Genomic DNA, 19892 nt, shown 5'->3' on the forward strand with positions numbered 1-19892 from the left:
GACGTGGGTGGGTTGCCAGGTTATGCCAGCGCAAAATTCCATTTCCAGAGGGAAAAAAATTCCCCCCGGGGCTCAGGATTTATGGTTGGAGCAGGATGTTTCCATCCTGTGAAAACAGGGACAGGAAGGATGGAAAAGCTTTGGTTTTCCCACTTCTCTTCCTGCTTTTCCTCCTGTCCCTTAGGACATGAGGAGCTGATATCCATGGATACAACACCGACATATCCAGGATCAAATCCTGCCCTAATTATCCCAAATCCCCCATCACAATCCCGTTGAACTGGGAAGTTTTGGATGCTACCATTGATCCAGACTGGTTTGGAACTGGAAGGGACCTTAAAGCTCATCCAGCTCCAATCCCAGCACTTCCCACTATCCCAGGCTGCTCCAGCCCAGATCTGGACAATTCCAGGGATCCAGGGGCAACCACAGCTTTCCTGGGAATCTCTGCCAGTTTTCCCCATGGATCAGCCCTTCCCTGCTCACACACTCATGGAGCAGAGGCAATATTCCTCTTCCTTTCTGATCCAACCCCCAAAAATCAGGGAATTCTGGATGCACCATCTGATTCTGCCAGCAGGAATTCCGAGTGCGATCCCTGCAGGTGCAGATTTTGGATTGCACAAAAAATGGATCCATGGAGAGATCAACTACCAGAGGTGGGAGCTTTGTACAGCCACAAAAAAAATTGGGAAAAATGGGAAAAACTCCTAAAAATGCTCCAATCCCAGGAACTCTTGCATCCCACACATTTCTCCTTTCAGCTTTCCAGTACAGCCAGAGCAAATTCCAAGCAAATTCCAGGTGGGAGTTTGACAATGACAAAATAACTGCTTGGGGTTCCCAATTCCCAAGGGCTCCTAATTCCAGCTGGAAGCTGCTCCAGGAGTTTGGAGCTGCAGAAATCCTGGGATGCTGCCACTGTTTAGATTGGAGCTCTGCTGGGAGTTTTCTCCTGGAAAAGCCCCATATATGGATGACCCAGGGAGGACAAAAGGCGAGGAAGGAGCAGGATTTGGGATTCCTCAGCCAGGGAATGGGGCTGGATGTGTCCCCCAGCTCCCTCCAGACCATTCCCAGCATAAACAGCTTCTCCCTCCTTGCAAATCCCGATAAAGCTGCCAAAATTCCGAACTTTTCTACGTTTCCCCTTGATCCCAGGATCCATAAATAGCCCTGGCATTTCCAGTGGCACATCCTGCCTGTGGAAATTGGATTGCAAAGGAAAATTGGCCGGAGTCCTTGTTGAATTCCCGATGTTATCCATCTTTTCTGATGTCCTTCCCTCCAAACCCATTGGAACTCCACGTGGAGAGGCGGAGTGAAGTCGTTAGGAAAGATTTCCTGACAAACCTCGGGAACACCAAAGGGTTCCGGGCATTTTTCCCCTTCGTTGGATAAGCTCTGACATCTCCATGCTCTTCCCAAACTTTTCCTTGGAGCCAAACCTGCTCCTTCCCTGCCCAGCACAGGGAAAAGCCAAGTTTGTGTGGAATCATTTCGATCAGATTTTGGAGGAATTTTGCTCAAAGAGGGAAAAATTTTAAATATTCCCAGAGTTCTTTTTCCTTTAAAAGCTTCCTCCCCCCAAGGAAAGGGGAATGGCTTTAAACTGGAAGACAAGAGGTTTCAATGGATTTGGGAAGGAATTCCCAGCTGGGAGGGTGAGGAGGAGATGGGATGGAATTCCCAGAGAAGCTGTGGCTGCCCCTGGATCCCTGGAAGTGTCATTGGTGTGGTCACTGTCCCTGTGCCAAGCCAAATCCATGGATTTCTTATTTTCCTTATCCCAGCATCAGCCTTTCCTGCTTAACGCAGGGTGGATGGAGCATCCAACCATAAAAGTCCGGCAAAAAAGGAAAACCACCAAAATCGCAAAATCTGACGAGGAAATTGAGATTAAAAATAAATAATGATGGATTTTTCCATGAAATACCTGGATAAAAAAGGCTTTTGGGAGTCCAGATCCACGTCTGGGAAGGGCTGGAAACTGCCTGGGATATTTGGAGCCGGCACTGACGTGTGGGATGAGTGACATTGAATTGGGACCACGGAATGGGGTCAAGCGATCCCAAGGATTTATTGGGAATCAATGAGGCTGCACAGATTGAACAGCACTACCACATTCCCATGGAACTGCAAATGGATCAGGAATGCTGGGAACTTCCCCCCTAATTCCTCTAATTCCTCTTTCTTCCCTCTGTTTAGCGTGGAAAGATTGCTTTTTCCAGGAGCCTGACTGGTTCATTCCCTCAAAATTAGCGGGAAAGGTAAATCGGAATCCACACAGTTCATGGAAAAAATTCTCCAGGATGGAGGGGATGGAGCCAGGAAGCTTCACTGACTTCCTTGATTTTTTAGGAATTTAGATTTTCGATCCTTGGCTGAGGCTGTTGGGAGAAGGATGGGGGCAGGGAGCAATTCCCGGATTTATCTGGAATTCAAGTCAAAGGGAAAGGAAAAATTCAAGCAAAATATTCCTCACATTCCATTCTGCATTTCCAGCTTAGTTTTTAATTCCAAATCCCAAAAAAAACCAAAAAAAGCTTTAAAACCCCTCCCACATAGAATGCAATCACCCAGGAGGAAAAAAAAAAGAGGGATTAGAAGCCAGAGGCACATGGATATGGATTATTCCATCCTTTGGCAAATGGAAAATAAATCATCCCACTGGAGCCAGAGCCACAAGGGTGAGGGAGGGGGCAGAAAAATGGGAATAATCCTAAATGGATTCATTCCAGACCATCCTTGGGATAGGATGGATGAGCTTCCTGCAGAACCGAGTGCTCCCAGAAAAAAGTGGATTTAAGGGAAAAAAAAAAAAAAATAAAGGGAACAACCAACAAATTAAATGGAAAAATCCAACAATGGATAATTAGCAGATGGAAAAGCAAAGCTGCAATTTAGGTGTCTCCAAAGGGAAATCCCAACAAGTGGCTCAGCGGATTTATTTTCCCTTTTTCCTTTGATCTCGCTGGGTGGGAGGAGAATTCCTACAAAACTGGAGCAACCCAGAGCAGGAAAAGCGCGAGCGGAGACGTTCAGAGTCTCCCCCTCTCCTGACCCCTCTTCCCGCCCCCGGGACTCATTAAACAGGGAAAATCCCGAGGGATCCAAAGGTTCTGGCAGTGAGCACATGGAGCTGTTTTCCAGAGCAAATGTTGGGCCATAAATAATGGATCAGGAACGGGGCCGGAATGAATGGATTTATCCCCATCGGAGCTGCAGAGTCAGGGGAGGCTGGGATTTCAGTACATTCCAAGTAATCCAAGATTTTTCAGGAATAACCTTATTTTCGAGGCTTTTCTTTTTCAGGCTAACTTCTGAAGTCGGGTGTCCATTCCCAAAAATTCCACAGCATCCTATTCCCCCCAAAATTCCAACATCCGGGCTGGCAGTCCGGGACTTGTGGGACAACTGAGGAACATGGGAACAGCCCCCAAATCCAGCTCCAAAATCATCTCCCTGGAAATCACTGCTGCACCTTTCCTGGATGTATTCCAGAGCTTTTCCCATTTTTCCCAGCGATGCATGAGGAATCCTGTCCTTGGATTTTCAACACAGCCACAGCTCATCCTGGGATGTCAAACCCTTGGGACATTGAGCCAAGGGTTTCCTTGGAATGACCAAACCCAGGGATTTCTGGGATTTGGCCTGGTCCAGGATGCACCAAAGGCTTTGGATCTTTGTTGGGATTTTGCCCGGGCATCTTTTCCCAATGTCCAATCCATTCCCATGGAATGTGGACAGACCTGCCACCAACTCTTCCCTTTGAGGTGACATCCAGCCCTGTGTCCATGACTTCCTCGGGAATTATTTCCTTCTTCATGAACCAAAATTCCATCCCAACCTGAAATCCCAATTATTCCAGGGGAGGAGAAAGGATGGGAGAGAGGGAAGTGGTTTTCCAGGAAAATCCTGGATCCAGCAGACTTTGAGCCACCCTCATTCTTCCACTGGAATTTCACTGACCAGAAGCTCACGGATCTCATGGATCTCATGGATCCCACGTTGTGTCCCATGTCACAAATCCAACTTGGATTCAACGGCATTCCCAGCTGGAATTTGCTGGAATGAGGTGTTGGGATAAAGGAGGAGATGCCTCTTGTTTCCTTCCACTGATTTCCCAGCTTTCCCAGTCATTCCCACTTCTCCCCGTGACCTTCCGTGGAGGACAGGCACGGATACAAGAAGAGCTCCCTAAATTCCATTAACTTCCCAAAAATCCCTCTGCCTTTCAATCCAGGCCGCCTGAATTCCCAAATAATGAAATCTCCCGTCAGGATGATATGATCCAAAGTGACATTGGAGAAAGAAAGGGGGGAGGGAAAAAAAGGATTAAAAAGGGAGCCAGGGAGAAATGGGTTGTCCTGGCAACTTGCGATTCCTTCCCAGCATTCCCAGATTATTTCATGGAATGAATGTTTTCCAATTAAGTTGATAAAAGGTGGAATTTAGCCGAGGGTGACCACTTAAGCTTTGGATGGAAAAAATTCCCTCTCCAATAATTGGAATGGTTTTTTTTACCATGGAAGGATTTAATAATGGCCTAGATTTGCTGGAAAAGCAAGAATTCCATCTTCTTTTAATTGAGCCAATTTATTTTCCCTTTAAACAATCTGAGAGGAAATCGGGAATAAAGCCTAAATCAGCACCTCAGATTAGGAAGGAGCAGCTGTGAACCTCTCCCATGGAATGATCTAATTCCAAGGTAATTATCCCGGATTTTTAACGCTCCGCTAAAATCCCAACATCAGCATTTTCGGGATTGACAGGCTGGCAATTCATGCCAAGGAGCCAAGTGGGAACCTGCAGTGCTGCCCAGCTTCTCCTCCAAGGTCAAGGATGCCGGAACATCCTTGGAAAAGCTGCCAGAATCATTAAATTTCCCTCATATCCAACCTTTCCTCTCCAGGCACCGCCGGGAATCCGGCACGGAATGGACACGGAAAACGGCGAGGCCACACCAGCTGGGAGCGGGGTTCCAGGAATAATTTTGGGAAAAGGAAGAGCAAGAAGCACCAGATTGGGTTGTAAATCCCTAAAAATCCTCCTGCTGTTGGAATGGTGCTGATCCTCCTGGGATTCCAGGGTGGATCGAGCCGGAGCCTCTGGAAAGGCTGGAAAAGTGTTTGAACTCCAGGACCTCTGGAAATAAAGAGGCTAAATGCAGATCCAATCATTCCAGGCTCCTTAGAAAAACTATCCATTCCCGAGAAGCCTCTGGAAAATAAGGAATCCACCAGAGATGGCCACGGAAAGCTTTGGAGAAAGGATGGGAGAGAGGGAAGTGGTTTTCCAGGAAAATCACAGGGAATTTCCAGGAAAAAGACTCCGAGTGACCCTCCCTGGATTGAAAGAGAAACAAACCCAATTTTCCTTGGAAAAGCAGCTCCTGGGAGTGCTGCTCATCCAAAGAAATCCATTTGGATCCAAATCCATTTGGATTGGGAAGAGGGAAGAGCTCAGGCTGGGAGGAGAGAATTTGATGGAATCTTCATCATCCAAAGGCGGTGGAAAGCCAACACAGAAAGGAAGTGGGAATTTTTCAAAGGAATGAGCAGTTTCCCCCATGCTTTGTAATCGTGCCACAAAATTCTCACTTTTCCCAGACTTTTCTCCCAGAATTCCAACTTCAAGGGGAGGGCAAGGAAGAGGAGGCAGCAAAGAGCACATGGGAGGTGAGGGTTGGATTTGGGATGAAAAACCCCCAAAAAAAGACAGGATCAAGTTGGGAATTTTTACTCCAAGCATTCAAAAAAAAACTCTCTGGAATAGCAGGAATTTTTTTTTCCCACTAAAAATTCCCGGGATGATGGAAAAAGGAGCTTTTTTTGTGCCCTTCCAAGGCGGTGGCCAGGAGGGATCAGTGCCATCTGTTGCCATGGGAATGATATTCCCAGGAAACGTGGCTGGAGGTGGAGAGGAAACCCCAGAGATCCATTAGCAACAGGTTGCCATGGCAACGGCTCCAAGCTCATTAATTCCTCCTTTCCTTCCCCCCATCCCAAAAAAAACCAACCCCAAAACAACTTTTCTTGGGCGTGGGGGTGGAAAATCCTTCGGGAATTTCACCGGGAATGCACACGGATGAAGGAACAGCACCGAAATTCCCACTCGTGTCCCCAGATCGCCTTTTCCAACCGGGATTTCAAATAAAATGAGGATTTGAGGGATAATTCCCATTTTTTTGTGGCCTGAGAGCTGCTTTCAAAGGGAAAAATGAAATTTTGCCTTGAAAACTGAGGAAAAGCAAAACATTCCACGGTTTTCTCCTTCCTCTGTCCCCTCATGTCCTGCCAAGTCCCAATTCCTTGGATAAATTTTTTCTCCCTGGATTCAAACTGGTAATTCCCTCCTCATCCTAAAAAAAAGCTGGGTGGGGTTCCTAGAGGAGCAGGATGTGGAAAAGGTGGGAAAAGGGAGATGAAGGAGGATGAGATCCAAACTCTGGTTTGGAATTCCCTCCTGGCTTTCCCCGGAAACACAAACCGTTCCTGGAAAATCCCCTGGCTGGAGCTTTTCCAGCACTTCCAGGAAATCCCATTTTCCTGTGGATATCCCAGCTCAGGTGGGAAAGGAGTGGTGGGAATATGACTTGGAAAAGACAGGGAAGGAAATAGACTTTTGAGAAAAATGTGGAAAATTCGCTGCTCTAACAGCAAAATTCCTGGGAATGAGGGAAGGATTGGAGCAGCATTCTGTTGGGAGCAGCTAAAGGGAAATTCCCTGGAAATTCCACACTCTGGAATCAAGCAACACAGGGAATATTAAAATATTCCCATTTTTCCAGTCCAGTTGAACTTTTCTCCATTGTCATCATTTGTTCCCAACTGGAATCAAAGGGACAGCAGTGCTTGATCCTTGAATTACAAAATTCCTGGGAAATTCTGTCCCTTCCATACTTTTATGCCTCTTTCAATCCCCAAAATTCCAGGCAGGAATCAATCCATGGAATTTGTGCTAAGCTCAGCTGGAAAAGAACCTTTTCCTCACTTTCTTTTCCTCCTATTCCACAGGTTTTTCCTCTAAATTAAACCTCTGGAATTCCAAAACCTTTCCCAAATCCGCATTTTCCCAAATCAGAGCTCAGCCCAATCCCGCTCCTAGGATTTTCCCTACAGAATTCAAGGAATTAGGCTGTGCTTGGAATATGAACTGCTCCAGAGGAGTTTTATAACAATTGGGATTTCTCTCCGAGCCTGGTCTGGGATACAAGGGATTCCCTGGGAATCCAGGAATGCTCTGGGATAAAAGGGATGCTCGAGAACACTGGGAAGGAAGGTGAAAAATGCTCATATCCCAAGAACAGATCCCAAAAAGCACTGCTAGAAAATCTGGGATACCTGGATCAGATCCAAAGGATTTGTGTCTAACGGTGGTAATTGAGGAATATTCCAGGATCCGTATTCCAAAGGCTGGGAGGAGCTTCTGGCTCTGGCCTGGGCCACCAGTTGGTGAGCTGGGATAGAGAAATTCCCACCATTCCAAAGGGAATCCAGCCCCGCCCCTTTGGTGGGAATTCCGTCATTCCTGCCGTTGTCCCAGACTTCTCCAGTCCTCTGCAAACAGCACCTGGAAATTCATGGATCTGCCAGGATGTAAACCAAGCATTGACATCATCCCAGATAATTCCAGGTTTCTTCCAACCTGAGGAGATCCCATTCCTGGTAATATTTATGGACTGGTGAGAACTTCCATGGAAAAACCAAGGTTTTCCCAACATCCAGCCTAAAGGAGCTTGGGACAGGCTCCTGGTGAAAAAATGGAGCTTTTGGCTTCCCAACCCTCTGGAAAGGGCAGCACATCCCAGAATTCCTGAGAAACCAACCCCACAGGATGCGCAGCCAGATCGAGCTCATCCCTCTTGGCAGCCCCAGCCCTGGAGCCTTTTTAGGGATTCTGGTCCAGCATTCCCAGGCAGACAGGATCCCTGGGATGTCTGGATTAGCAGGAATTGTTGGCACTGGAGCGCTCCAGGAGCCTTTGAAAGGTGCAGAAATCCTGGAGAACATCCAGCAGGAGCCGGGATCAGGACACGCTGCCGGGCCAAGAGCATTCCCTGACGTTCCCTGATTCCTGAGACTCCCTGTTCCCAAATCTCCCTGCTCCCAGATCCCTAATTCCCGAGTCTCCTTGTTCCCAAGTCTCGGGAAATCAGGGTTAAACCTGGCTTAAACTTGGGCCTAAAGTGACTCCAGCAGGGATGATCCTGCCTCGTTTGCCCTCAGCTCTGTCCCAAGGGAAGCTGGAGATGGATTTGGGATCCCCAGCAGGTTGGGATTTGGGATTCAACAGCTCCATCCCACCTGAGCTGGCAGCCCTTGGAAGGAGCCCTTTCCCAATCCCAAAGAATTCCCATTTGTGGCACCAAATCCCACATTTCGCTTTGTCTCCCATCCTTCCCTCCCTGTCATTCCCAATAAAGGAGCTGTCAATTCCTCCTTCTTTCCATATCCTCGGAGATAGGAGCAGAAATCCATGGAAACACCTGTTCTGATCCCAAATCTCCCAGGAATTCCTGGGACAGCCGGAAAATCCAAACAAACAAACAGGCGGAGAGGATCAAAGAGTTTGGGTACAACGAGATCCACACGAATCCCACGGGATGCTCTTCCCAAAACATCCCTGTCTATCACATCCATCCAATGCCCTCCATCCCTCGGGAATGGGGCTGATATCCCAAAAATCCACACGGCAACTCCTGCTTCCAGCATGATCTCCCAGGATTTTTCATATCCGGGCAAATCCTCCCTGCTGGGATGGAGGGAAGGGACTGGGAGCAGAGACCCAGCTGGAATTCCTGCCTGGAATAGCTGCACACACACAGAGCCATCCCATTCCTCTGGAATTCCAGGGAAAAACAACCAAATACTGGGAGCATTGTGAGCTGACACAATTCCCATCTGTCCATGGAAAGAGGGAAAACGAGATCCCGGAGCCGAGCGTTTCATCCACTGCCAAATCCCTGCTCCTGCTGCAGTGCCCAGACCGGATTTTTATCCAGGAAAAAAAGGGAAAATTGTCTTTTCCAGCTGCTTTTTGTCAAAGTCCGCTCCAAAGTGACCATTCCCAGATTTCCAGGGAGGTTGGGAAGAGCCCTAGACACGGAGCTCATCACTTTTTTCCTGTGCTGCTTCAGGAAAAGGATTGGAAGTTCTGGAATTAACTCCTAGGTGGGATCATGGAATAACCCTGGAGTAACTTCCCTCCTATCCCAGGCAGTGAAATATTCCCTCTAAAGTGTATTTTCCTTAAAATCCCAAGGATTTAGGGATTGGGGATTTAGGGATTTGCCCCAACCAGCAGCTGCTGCCTTAAGAATTAAAAGCAAAATCTGAATTTCCCACATCTGTGTAAATATTTGGAAAATATCCCTCACATGAGGAATTCCAGCTTTGGAATGCTGGGCAGGCACTCAGGGGGGTGGAATTCTGAGGGATTAAAGGAAAACACACCTGGATGGCTTTGGATGGGCATCCCTGGGATTCCTCCTGAATTTTCAGCACCTGAGGAGATCCCAGACTGGGAACCAGTGGGGAAATCCAGGGAAATCTCTGAGTGGGCAGCAGGAATTCTTGGCTGCTGCAGGGATTGGGAACAAATCCCAAATCCATGAAAAACCAGGGGGAAAATCCCAATTCCTACTTTACTGACTGCAAACAAGAGCGATCCCAGTTGTCCCAGTGGAATTATTCCACTTGGAGCTTGGAAAAGTCATGGATCCTACAGGATCAGCCCGAGTGCCCAAACACAAAGCCATGGGAAAGCTGAGTTTAAATCAATCCAATCCCATTTTTCCACTAAAAAAACCCTAAAAACCAGCAAAACACCCCAGAGAAGCTGGATGGATAACACTGGAATCCACTGGCAATAAAACATGGATTAGGATACAGGGATCCTAGAAAAGCCAGGCTTGGAAGCAGATTCCCAGTGCTGTGCTTCCCATCCCTCCATCCCATTTTCCCCAGTTTTCCAAAGGGAAAACCCCTTGGAGATGTCCCGGGATGGATTCCAAGCTTTCCTCCGCATCAGAGCCCATCCAGGGTCACATCCATGACCCAAAAATCCTGGAGGTGCTTCCAACCCCTCCCGAGGACATCCATGGATTCATCCCTTTCTTGCTGATCCCAAATATTCACGGAAACCCCATTTGACATTCCATGGATTGGCTGGGGAAAAGCCAGGGAATGACCCTGAGGGGTGGCAAATCCCAAATCCCCACGGGAACAGCACAAAATGCCGCCCACGGCCCTCCAGAAATAAACAGACGTAGGAGATCCAATCTGAAGGAAAATAAAGAACTTGGCTCCCAATTTTAGGTAGATTTAAAAGAAAAAAAAAGGGAAATTCAAAGCACAGCAGGGAAACAGAGGGAAAATCCAACTGGGTTTGAGGGAAAATCCCATTTGGATCAGGGCTTGTATACCAAAAATGATGTTTGGGTTGTTGGCGCGTTGTGAGCCATGATTTTGGGGTGGGAATTGGGGTTGGAGGTGACCCTGGAGCTCGGGAAGAGATTCCTGAGCTCAGAAAATCCAGGAATAAATCCAGGGAATGCCACTGAAGAGCAAAAGTGACAGCAGAGTGTCCCTGCTTGGATTAATCAAATTAACACACTCCTAATTAGCGCTCCCACCCCCCAAAATCAGCGCTTTTCCTCAACAATTCCCAACTGGAATACGTCATTAACCCAAACCTCTGGGAGCAGAGGGGGAGGCAGAGCAGGAACCGTTCCAGGATCCTTTTCCCAGGTTGCTCTCAGCATTCCCGAAGGCAGAACCCCGAGGTGCAGCTCCTCCATCTGCCCCATCCCCGTTTTCCCGCGGATGCCTCCGGCTGGGAACGTTTCCCGGGAACGCTCCCGGCTCCGTAAACCGATCCCGCCCCACCTGTCCCCTCCAGAACCCGGCTCCAGCTTTTTTTAGCCATTCCAAAGCCTCCCAGTGACCCCTTCCTGCTTTAAGCTCCACACAAATCACGTTTTTTGGGAAGATTCCCACCTGCTCTGGGCCACGGGGCTGGGGTAGCTCCGATTCCCAAAAATATCTGGAGTGGCTGGCAGCTCTTGGAAAATCTGGGTTGGGAAGGGAGATCCCCACGGGGTTTGTTGGATGGAAGCACAGTTGGAATTTTGGGTGCCTCATCCGAAGGCAGCTCCATTCCCAGCATGGGATCAGCCTAAAGGAGCTGCTGGAAATTGGACCCTGGAGTTGGAATTTCACAGGAGGAGAATTCCCAAACCAGCAAGCACAGGGAAAAGAGGGATGTGGGAATTGGAGGGCACAAGCAAGACCTTTCCCTCTTCCCACCAAATCAATCCCAGTGGGAGCAAGGACAACTTCCCTGGAAAAAAAAACAACTAAAAAGCTCCATCCAAGGAGGGCACCTTGGGAAGATCTGAGGATTTTGGGAGCATTCCCAATTCCCATCCCTCCCTTCCATAAATCCTAAGGAAAACCCAACACTCCTTTTCCTGGTTTATGGATTTGTGCTTCAGGAAGGGCGGGAAGAGAATCCAAACCCACACAGCCACAAATGCCCTCTGTGGGATTTTTTCCCTGTGGAAAATCTCCCAGGAATTCCAGCCCTCACTGCACTGATCCAGCCATGCTCCTCATCCAGCTGCTTCCCAAGTGTCCCACTCCATGGAATTTTTCTCAAGCTCCCAGTTTCCAGGTGTTTCCAACACACCCAGACCCAGATCCTGCTCTGAGGTGTCTCCAAAAATCCCAACCAGCTCTTCTTGAAAAATTTAATCCAGGGATTTAATTTTGGAGACTGGGAAAATGGGAATAAATCCCAGCAAGGAGCTCACCCCTCCTGCGGCCATCCAAGCACACCAGCACTGAAATCCTGGGAATTCTATGAATTCCTGCTTGGCTGTTCACAATCCATCCCCATTTCCAGCTGATGTTTGGTTGGATGGGGAGGTTTGGGAAAGGCAGGTGCTCTGCTGGGAATTCCCAACAGGAAAATCCAAGCCCAGCCTGAGCACGCCTGAACCCTCTCCCAAAACACCTGCCTTGGAATTCTCCTCCTGCCAGAGGAGATTTCGGGAATGCCAAACCCGGAGACTCCCCCAGAGCCAAAGGAAACGACTTTTCCTCCCACAAACTCCCAAAGTTTTCCATCACCAGCACCTGGATTAGGGAATAAATCCATCCTGACTCACTCCTGCCTGTGACAACACAGTGCCCTCCCCAAGGCCAGCTCCATCCCATTTTTCTTATGGAATTCTCATTCTGTGGAATATTTAAGCATCAGCTCCACCCTTCCACTTTTGCATGTCCAAGTTCCCACCTCAGGGCTGGAAATCCCAATTGCAGTTGCCCCAAATCCCTTTTTTCCAGCATCCAGGCTCTCGGGAATGCTGGAATGAGCACCCAGGAGGGCTCTGGCGATGTTAGGCCTGGCTTAACCAGCAAGGAGCACTTTAGGAAGAGGAATTTAAGCCCAGATTTGCTGCAAGCAGAGACTTCACCCAATGAGAGCAGAGCCAAGAAATCAGCTGGGGCCAAGGAGCTCCGTTTCCCAGAGAAAAGAATTTGGGAAAGGGATTTTTCCCGACTAAATCCAACCTTTAATGAATTCCCTGAGTGTTTTTAGGAATCACTACAGAACCAAAGTTGGTCAACATTTTGTGCAAAACAAAAGGAGCCCCAAATCCATAAAAACCGTGGGATTTTCCCTCTGAATATTCCTGCAGTTCCCAGCCCGGAGCAGCATTCCCAGGAGGAATGTGTAATTCCTGCTGGGCCGGCTGCTTGGGAGAACCAGGGGTTTGTGTGGGGAGCTGAGGCAGATCAATAATCAGCTTATTAATAAATAATGGGGCTAATAAATTAATAAAAAACGGGGAGAGAGGCAGGCAGGGATGGGGGGCAGGGAAAAGCAGGAATTCTCCACACAATGCCCATGCTAAAAGCTCACTTCCCAAAGATTCCGGGCACAAACTGACAACTCTCGCTCGCACCCAGCATTCCGGGGAAAATTCCATCTCCTGGATGTCACGAGCCAGAGGAAAACGCGGCTGGATGATTATTTAACATCCCTAAAGCCGGGAAAGGACACCGGGAACGGCGGAGATTTAAGGGATTCACTGTTCCCTTCCTTCCCTGCAAGTTGCAGCAGAACAAAAGCGGAGGGGACTTTTCGGGAATTTGCCTTTCCCAAAGCAACTCCAGCTCCATTTCTCCCCGTCGGGAAAGCTCCCGTGCACTCGCGGCTTTTATATAAAAACAGCGGAGGGGCTGATCCCCCCCGGCATCCCAACAAAACCAAGGTCGCCTTTGGAATTGCGAGGATTCCCATCCCAGCCAGTGGAGTTGAGGGATTTTTCCCGCTTGGAATTTTCGGGGGGCGGCGGCTCCGCACCCCCCGAGCGGCTCCGTCCTGCCCGTCCCGGCCACTCGCACGGAGCCGCTGCGGGACCTTGGCGTGTCCCCGACACGGGGGACACGGGGGACACGCCACAAATCCCCCTTGTCCCCCTCTCCGAGCCGGCACTGGGGACACACCGAGGACACGCCGGTGGCTCCGTGGGCATCCCCGGGCGCTCCGCCGGGATGCTCCGGCCACGGGGAGGGTCCCAGGGGTGCCGCGGTGTCCCGGGGGTGCCGCGGTGTCCCCGGGGGTGTCACGAGGGAAAGGATATGGGTTACAGACCAGCCTGAGGCACCAGCTGCGCGGGCGGGTGGTTTGCTTGAGGCAGAAGAAGGCGGTGGGTGCCAGCGCCGGGTAAGGCACCTGCTCCTCCTCCTCGGAGCCCAGCTCGGCGGGCGGCTCTCGGCCGGGGGAGCCGCTGCTGGAGCCGGAGCCGCTGCCGGAGCCGCTGCCGGAGCCGCTGCCGGAGCCGCTGCCGGCATCCTCGGGCGGCTGCTCGGCGGGGCGGCGCGGAACCGGCAGCGCCGTGATGGGCACCCGCACCTCGGCCGGGCGCGGCGGCTCTCGGCTCTCGCCGGCGCTCATGGTCGCGGCCAGCGGCACCTGCGGGGCGAGGGCAGCGGGTCAGGGCCGGGCCCCCGGCCCCGCGGCTCCCGGGGATGCTCCGCCGGGTCCCGGCGCTCCAGCCACAACAAAGGCGGGCGGGGGGGAGGTCGAGCCTCCGCCCGGGCGCGGCCGCTCCCGCCCCCCAAAGCGAGCTGGGGGTGCCCCCCACCCTTTAGGGAGAGCCTGGAGGAGCCTTCTGGCGTTTGGTTTTGGGGGATGGAGGATTCTTGGGGGGTGTCCTACCTTAGCTGGGCGGAGCGCTGTGTCCCCAGGGGCATAGCCGTGCCTTGCAGCTCACATGGGACCGGCGACAATCGCGGCTCCGGGGGGTGGCCGAGCCCCCCCACCCCACCCAGGCACGGTGACACCCCCAAAATCCAGCGGGGGGGAGGAGGGGGAAGGGAGGGGTTGGGGCTCGGCGTGCGGCGCCCGCCCGCGGGGATGGAGGATGGAGGAAGGCTGGGGAGAGGAGGAGGAGGAGGAAGAGCAGGAGAAGGAGGAGGAAGAGGAGGTGGCGGGGGCCCTTCCCGAGCCTCTCCCGACGGTAAATCCCAAGGAGCGAAGAGGAGGCAGCTCCGCCGAGCTTCGCCCGTGCCCAACAGGAAACTTCGGATTTACCGGGGGAGGAGGGAGAGCGAGGGGAGGGGAGAGCGGGGGCGGCGGGGGCGGGGGCCGGGAGGAGCCGGGGCAGCCCCGCATCGCCCCCTCCCCCGCCTTTGTTCGGGCTCCGCGCGGCGCTGCGGGACGGGAGGGCACCCATGGGTGGGGGGCGACGAGCCGGGGACCCTCCCGAAGCATCCCCGGGCGGGCGGAGAGGATTTGGAGCGGGCGCTGCGGGTTTGGTTCCGCTCCATCCCGCGAGGGCTGCGCGGCTCCGGCACCTCCGAGCTGGGCAGATCCCAAAAAGGGGGGGACGCGCCCCTAAAAAGGGAGATGGAGCCCTAAAAAAGGCGGATCGCCCCTCCCGGCGCTCCCCCAGCCCCCGGCTGAGCCCAGGTTGGAGGTAGGAGCGGTTTAATAACTAAACTCGGCTCTAAGCTCGCAGCTCAGCTGCTCCAGGGTTTAACTCCCAAAAAACTCCCAGGGATCCCAGGAAACAGCCCAGGGAAAGTCCTCCCAGGCTCCAGCCCTTCAACTCCGCTCGGGAAGTTTTATCCCTTTGAATTCCTTGGAATTCCGTGAATTCTCTCAGGCTGGGGGTGCGGGGATGGGATTGAAATCCGGGAGTGGATGGGTTCCCGTCCCCTGGAATGTTTTCAGGAGTTCATTATCCAGTAGCACATTCCATTTGCAAATGCAGCTCCCGATGTTCCTCCCGGTTAATAACTGGGAATTGATTGGGAAGAAAGCTCGGGCGGCTTTCAAAGCACCCAAAGCTGAGCCTAACGGGGCTCCTAAAGAGCTGGGCTCTAGCGGCGATTCCAAGGTTTTATGGGATCTTCCCAGGTTGGGATGAACAGGGTGTGGCGATTTCAGTGCGGGATACAAAGGGAAAAGCCCGGCCAAGCAGGAGGGAGAGGAATGGAAAAGACCTCGAGGACGGAATCCAAGCATTCCCAAAAATTCATCAGACTGATCCAACCTGTCTGCAGGGGCTGCTTGTGGGAATGCCACGGGGATAGGAGGGATATGGGATGAAGGACTGGGATGAGGCACATGGGAAAATCCGAAGGGAATCACCAGGATCTCCTTCCAGTAGAATTCCGCTTGAATTCCTTCCCTGGGGTTGAATTCCCTCTGTTTCCTGCCCTTCCTGCCGACGTTTTCCATGAAAACCGAGGTGAGTTTGTGGGAATTCTGAAGGATTTGGGGTTTCCAGCTCACCTGGGTGTCTCAGCCACATTGTTTCCCAAGCTTTTCAGATTCCTGATTCTGGGAAAGAGAATTCCAGAATGATGAGGAGGATCCTTGCTCCAGCCAAATCCCTGGAATTGTTCAAGGATGAGGCTTGGAGCATCCTGGAATAGTGGAAGGTGTCTGAGTGGAAAAAAAAAATCAACATTTTAACTCATCCCAACCCAATGGAATTAACTCTGGAATAAACAGAGCAGGATCTGCCCTGCTCCTCCTAATTCCTTGTGGGATCCTCAGGAACTGTGGAAGGGAATAAATCCTCATGGAGGAAAGTGTGGGCTCCTTTCCTCCAGGGATGGACTTGGGGATGGATTCAGCATTCCCAGGAACATCCTGCTCTCCTGACACCCCACTGGAAAGTCAGGAATTTTATTGCCTGCCTTTGGGATGGGGTCCAGGCACGTCCTGTTTCCCTCTAAAAATCTTTGTCCTGAGCTGGAGAACTCCAGAGTGGGAAACTCCAGAAGAGCTCCATGAACTCTCAGCCACATCTTCCCTCTGGAATTTAGGATTTGTCCTAATTAGCTGGGAGCAAAGTGTGGAATCTCCGATGCAATCCCTACTTTACACCCTTTCCTTTCCTTTCCTTTCCTTTCCTTTCCTTTCCTTTCCTTTCCTTTCCTTTCCTTTCCTTTCCTTTCCTTTCCTTTCCTTTCCTTTCCTTTCCTTTCCTTTCCTTTCCTTTCCTTTCCTTTCCTTTCCTTTCCTTTCCTTTCCTTTCCTTTCCTTTCCTTTCCTTTCCTTTCCTTTCCTTTCCTTTCCTTTCCTTTCCTTTCCTTTCCTTTCCTTTCCTTTCCTTTCCTTTCCTTTCCTTTCCTTTCCTTTCCTTTCCTTTCCTTTCCTTTCCTTTCCTTTCCTTTCCTTTCCTTTCCTTTCCTTTCCTTTCCTTTCCTTTCCTTTCCTTTCCTTTCCCCCTTGGTGGCACAAAGTCCCAAATCCAAAGGAATTGCTGCTAATTCCTGAAATTAATTTTGCAGGATGCTGATGGAGAGCCAGATGTGTTGGAGGAGTTCACCCAGCCAGGAATCCACCCAGAAAATGTCGGGATGAATAAATTCGGGAGGAATGATTGAATTTGGGATCTGGGGAGCCTCCCAATCCCTTTTCCAACCCAGAAATTGTCTTGATTTTCCCTTCCAACCTCAAATCCAAGATCAGGGAGTGCATCCAGAGAGGAATTTGCATCCCTGCTAAAATTTGGGATGTTCTGGCTGAGGATAGATCAGGAAGGACAAACTACATTCGAAAGGTGCCAGGGAACAACAGCCGGGATTTGCTGCTGTTCTGGGAGTCACATCCGGCTCTTTCCATGATTTTTTATGGATCACTCCTGGCTCCTTTAATACTCCATTTGTTTTATTGGGATTTATGGCATTCCCAGCCAGCCTGGGATGGAACAGGCAGGGATTGATGATCCTTAATCACGTCCCAGACTCCTGGAAGTTCTGAGGGATCCGAGATTCCTGGCAAGGAGCAGCCAGGGATTTCTGATCCATAATCACGTCCCAAACTCCTGGATGTTCTGAAGGATCCCAAATTCGTGGGAAGGAGCATCCAGGGATTTCTGATCCTAAAGTTCAAATATCTGGAAGTCCTGAGAGATCCAAGATTTGTGGGAACAAGCAGCCAGGGATTTCTGATCCTAAAATCCAAGCACCTGGAAGCTCTGAGGGATCCCAGATCCCTGGGAAGGAGCAGCCAGGGATTTCTGATCCATAATCACATCCCAAACTCCTGGAAGTTCTGAGGGATCCCAGATCCCATTCCCGACCCTCTCCAACCTCGGGAATGTCCCTTCCTGCCTCCATTTGTCCTCTTGGAAAAGGGGTTCGGGAAGAACTGGGAGCAGGATCCCATCTCCATCCATTGTGTGCCCTCTGCTGGCAGCCTCTTTTCCAGGGAAAACCGGGAAAACCCAGCTGGGAAGGATTTGGGGCTGCCCTTCAAATATGGGAAAATTCTTGGATACAATCTGATCCTCATGGGAATTTCCAGGAGCGGGGAATGAGCTCGTGGATTTCCTTTGGAGCCGGTTGGATCCTGCAGGAGCCCCTGAATCCCGGGCATCCCAATCCCTGGAATTCTCCATTTCCAAGAGCCCTCAGTATCACCCTATCCCTGAAAGAAATGAGGAAAAAGCAGGGATTTATGGGATTTATCCTGGCTGATATCCAAAATCAGTGGGAGAGCCACAGCAGGAATTCCCTGTTTTCCAGAGAAGCTGGGATGCCCCATCCCTGGAAAAATCCCAGGCCAGGCATTTGGAGCAGCCTGGGATTTGGAATGGGATCAGCTTTATCCCTTTCCCACCCAAACCATTCCAGGGATTTCATGAAATTTGGGAAAACCAGGAGATGGAAATTTGAAGGCAATGCTAGCGTTTTCCAGGAAATCCAGTTTTAAAGGAATTTTGGATATTGGGAATAACCAGGATCAAGCCACCTGCACTTCCTCAATATTCCCTACAAAGTTCCTTCCCTCATCCAAACTTTGCGTTCCCAAAATTCAGGTCGGCACCTCCAAGTCCCAGAATTCCACTTCCAAGTTGTGATTATTTTTTGGGAAGCTCAGCACTTCTCCAGTCTGAATTTTCAGCCCAGATTGAGGTCAGGGAACCTTTGGGCCAGGTTAAAAACCTTGGAAAAGTGGGAGTTTATTCCTGATAATTCTCAGGGATGAGTTCAGGGAGGAATTTACCTCCTTGGGCCAGGGGGGAATAAAGTAATTTAATTTCACTTTGTTATCTGGGAAATTCCTTGGCCTCCTGGCCTGGATGTTCATTTTTTTTGGGATAAAAAGGAAGGCATGAAGCCAGAAAAAAGAGAAATCATCTTTTCCATGGATAATTGGGATGAGCTCCTTATCTGGCCTCTAAAAACCGGGAGCAGGAGGGGTCAAACGATCCCAAATGATTTGGTGATCCCAAAAAATGAGGTGAAAGCTCCGGAAGCTCCATTTTTGGCCAAGTTATCCCGGGGATTTTTTGGGATAGAAATGAGGAGATGCAGCCCCAGCTCTGAGGGCCCCTGGAATTCCTGGTGCAGAGGGGCTGCAGAGCCAGGAATTCCATACCAAATTCACAAAAAAACCAGGAAAACCGGGAGCCTCCAATGAAATCACAGCCGATCCCAACTCCAGAGGACAAAACATTTCCCGTTTTGGAGCTTTCCCTGAGTGCTCCAAACCCTGGAGGATCCGAGCGCATCCCAGCAAATCCAGCTGGAAGATTCTGGAAAATTCCCCCTGGAGCATCTCCCATCCCTGCAGCTCTCACCGGCCTCATCCCTGTGCTGCTCCGGCCTGAAATATTCATGGGAGGCCTCTAAAAGCCCGGCTTAGGCTCTAAAAGCCCAGTTTAGCTCTAAAAGCTCAATTTAGCTCTAAAAGCCTGGCTTAGGCTCTAAAAGCCTGGTTTAGGCTCTAAAAGCCTGGCTTAGGCTCTAAAAGCCTGGTTTAGGCTCTAAAAGCCTGGTTTATGTTCTAAAAGCCTGGTTTAGGCTCTAAAAGCCTGGCTTAGGCTCTAAAAGCCTGGTTTAGGCTCTAAAAGCCTGGTTTAGGCTCTAAAGGCCCATCTTAGGTGGGACCTGGCTTTGGTTCTAAAGACCCGGCTTAGGTGAGGCCTGGCTTAGGTAAGGCCTGGTTTTGGCTCTAAAGGCCTGGCTTAGGTAAGGCCTGGCTTTGGCTCTAAAGGCCTGGTTTAGGCTCTAAAAGCACGGCTTAGGTGAGGCCTGGCTTAGGTAAGGCCTGGCTTTGGCTCTAAAGGCCTGGCTTAGGCTCTAAAGGCCTGGCTTAGGTGAGGCCTGGCTTTGTAAAGTCCAGCCTTGTCTCCAAGGGCCCGTCTCCAGCTCTAAAAGCCTGGCTTTGTCTCCAAGGGCCTGGGTTTGGCTTTAAAGCCCAGCTTTGTAAAGCCCGGCTTTGGCTCTAAAAGCCAGGATAAGAACAAATCTTTGGGAATGATCCAGAGGCTGAGAGGAGCCTCCCCAGAGGGATTTTCAGCCAGGGAAAAGCGGGATAACGGGGCTCCCGTGGGATTGGGAAAGGCAGGA

The 19892-nt window shown here is 50.6% G+C and overlaps 1 protein-coding gene and 1 long non-coding RNA gene across 3 annotated transcripts in view; one reads left to right on the forward strand and one right to left on the reverse strand.

Moving 5' to 3' along the window:
• CACNA1H (calcium voltage-gated channel subunit alpha1 H) overlaps nucleotides 1-14392 on the reverse strand; it is a 159352-nt gene extending 144960 nt beyond the window's left edge. For both annotated transcript variants that reach the window (XR_012058231.1, XM_030284645.4), the window contains exons 1-2: nucleotides 14236-14392; nucleotides 13658-13989 (exon numbers count right to left, since the gene is read on the reverse strand). Coding sequence is in view for 1 of the 2 variants with exons in the window: in XM_030284645.4 (XP_030140505.4) it covers nucleotides 13658-13971 (314 nt within the window). In the remaining variant the exon portion in view is untranslated. The remainder of the gene's footprint in view (nucleotides 1-13657; nucleotides 13990-14235) is intronic.
• A 17-nt stretch (nucleotides 14393-14409) lies between these two features.
• On the forward strand, nucleotides 14410-16964 carry LOC140685057 (uncharacterized). Its single transcript, XR_012058232.1, has 3 exons — nucleotides 14410-14536; nucleotides 15692-15772; nucleotides 16824-16964. It is a non-coding gene; the product is annotated as an uncharacterized lncRNA (long non-coding RNA).
• Nucleotides 16965-19892: the final 2928 nt, after the last annotated feature.

Source organism: Taeniopygia guttata, chromosome 14 (assembly GCF_048771995.1).
Source record: "Taeniopygia guttata chromosome 14, bTaeGut7.mat, whole genome shotgun sequence".
NCBI classification, from domain to species: domain Eukaryota; kingdom Metazoa; phylum Chordata; class Aves; order Passeriformes; family Estrildidae; genus Taeniopygia; species Taeniopygia guttata.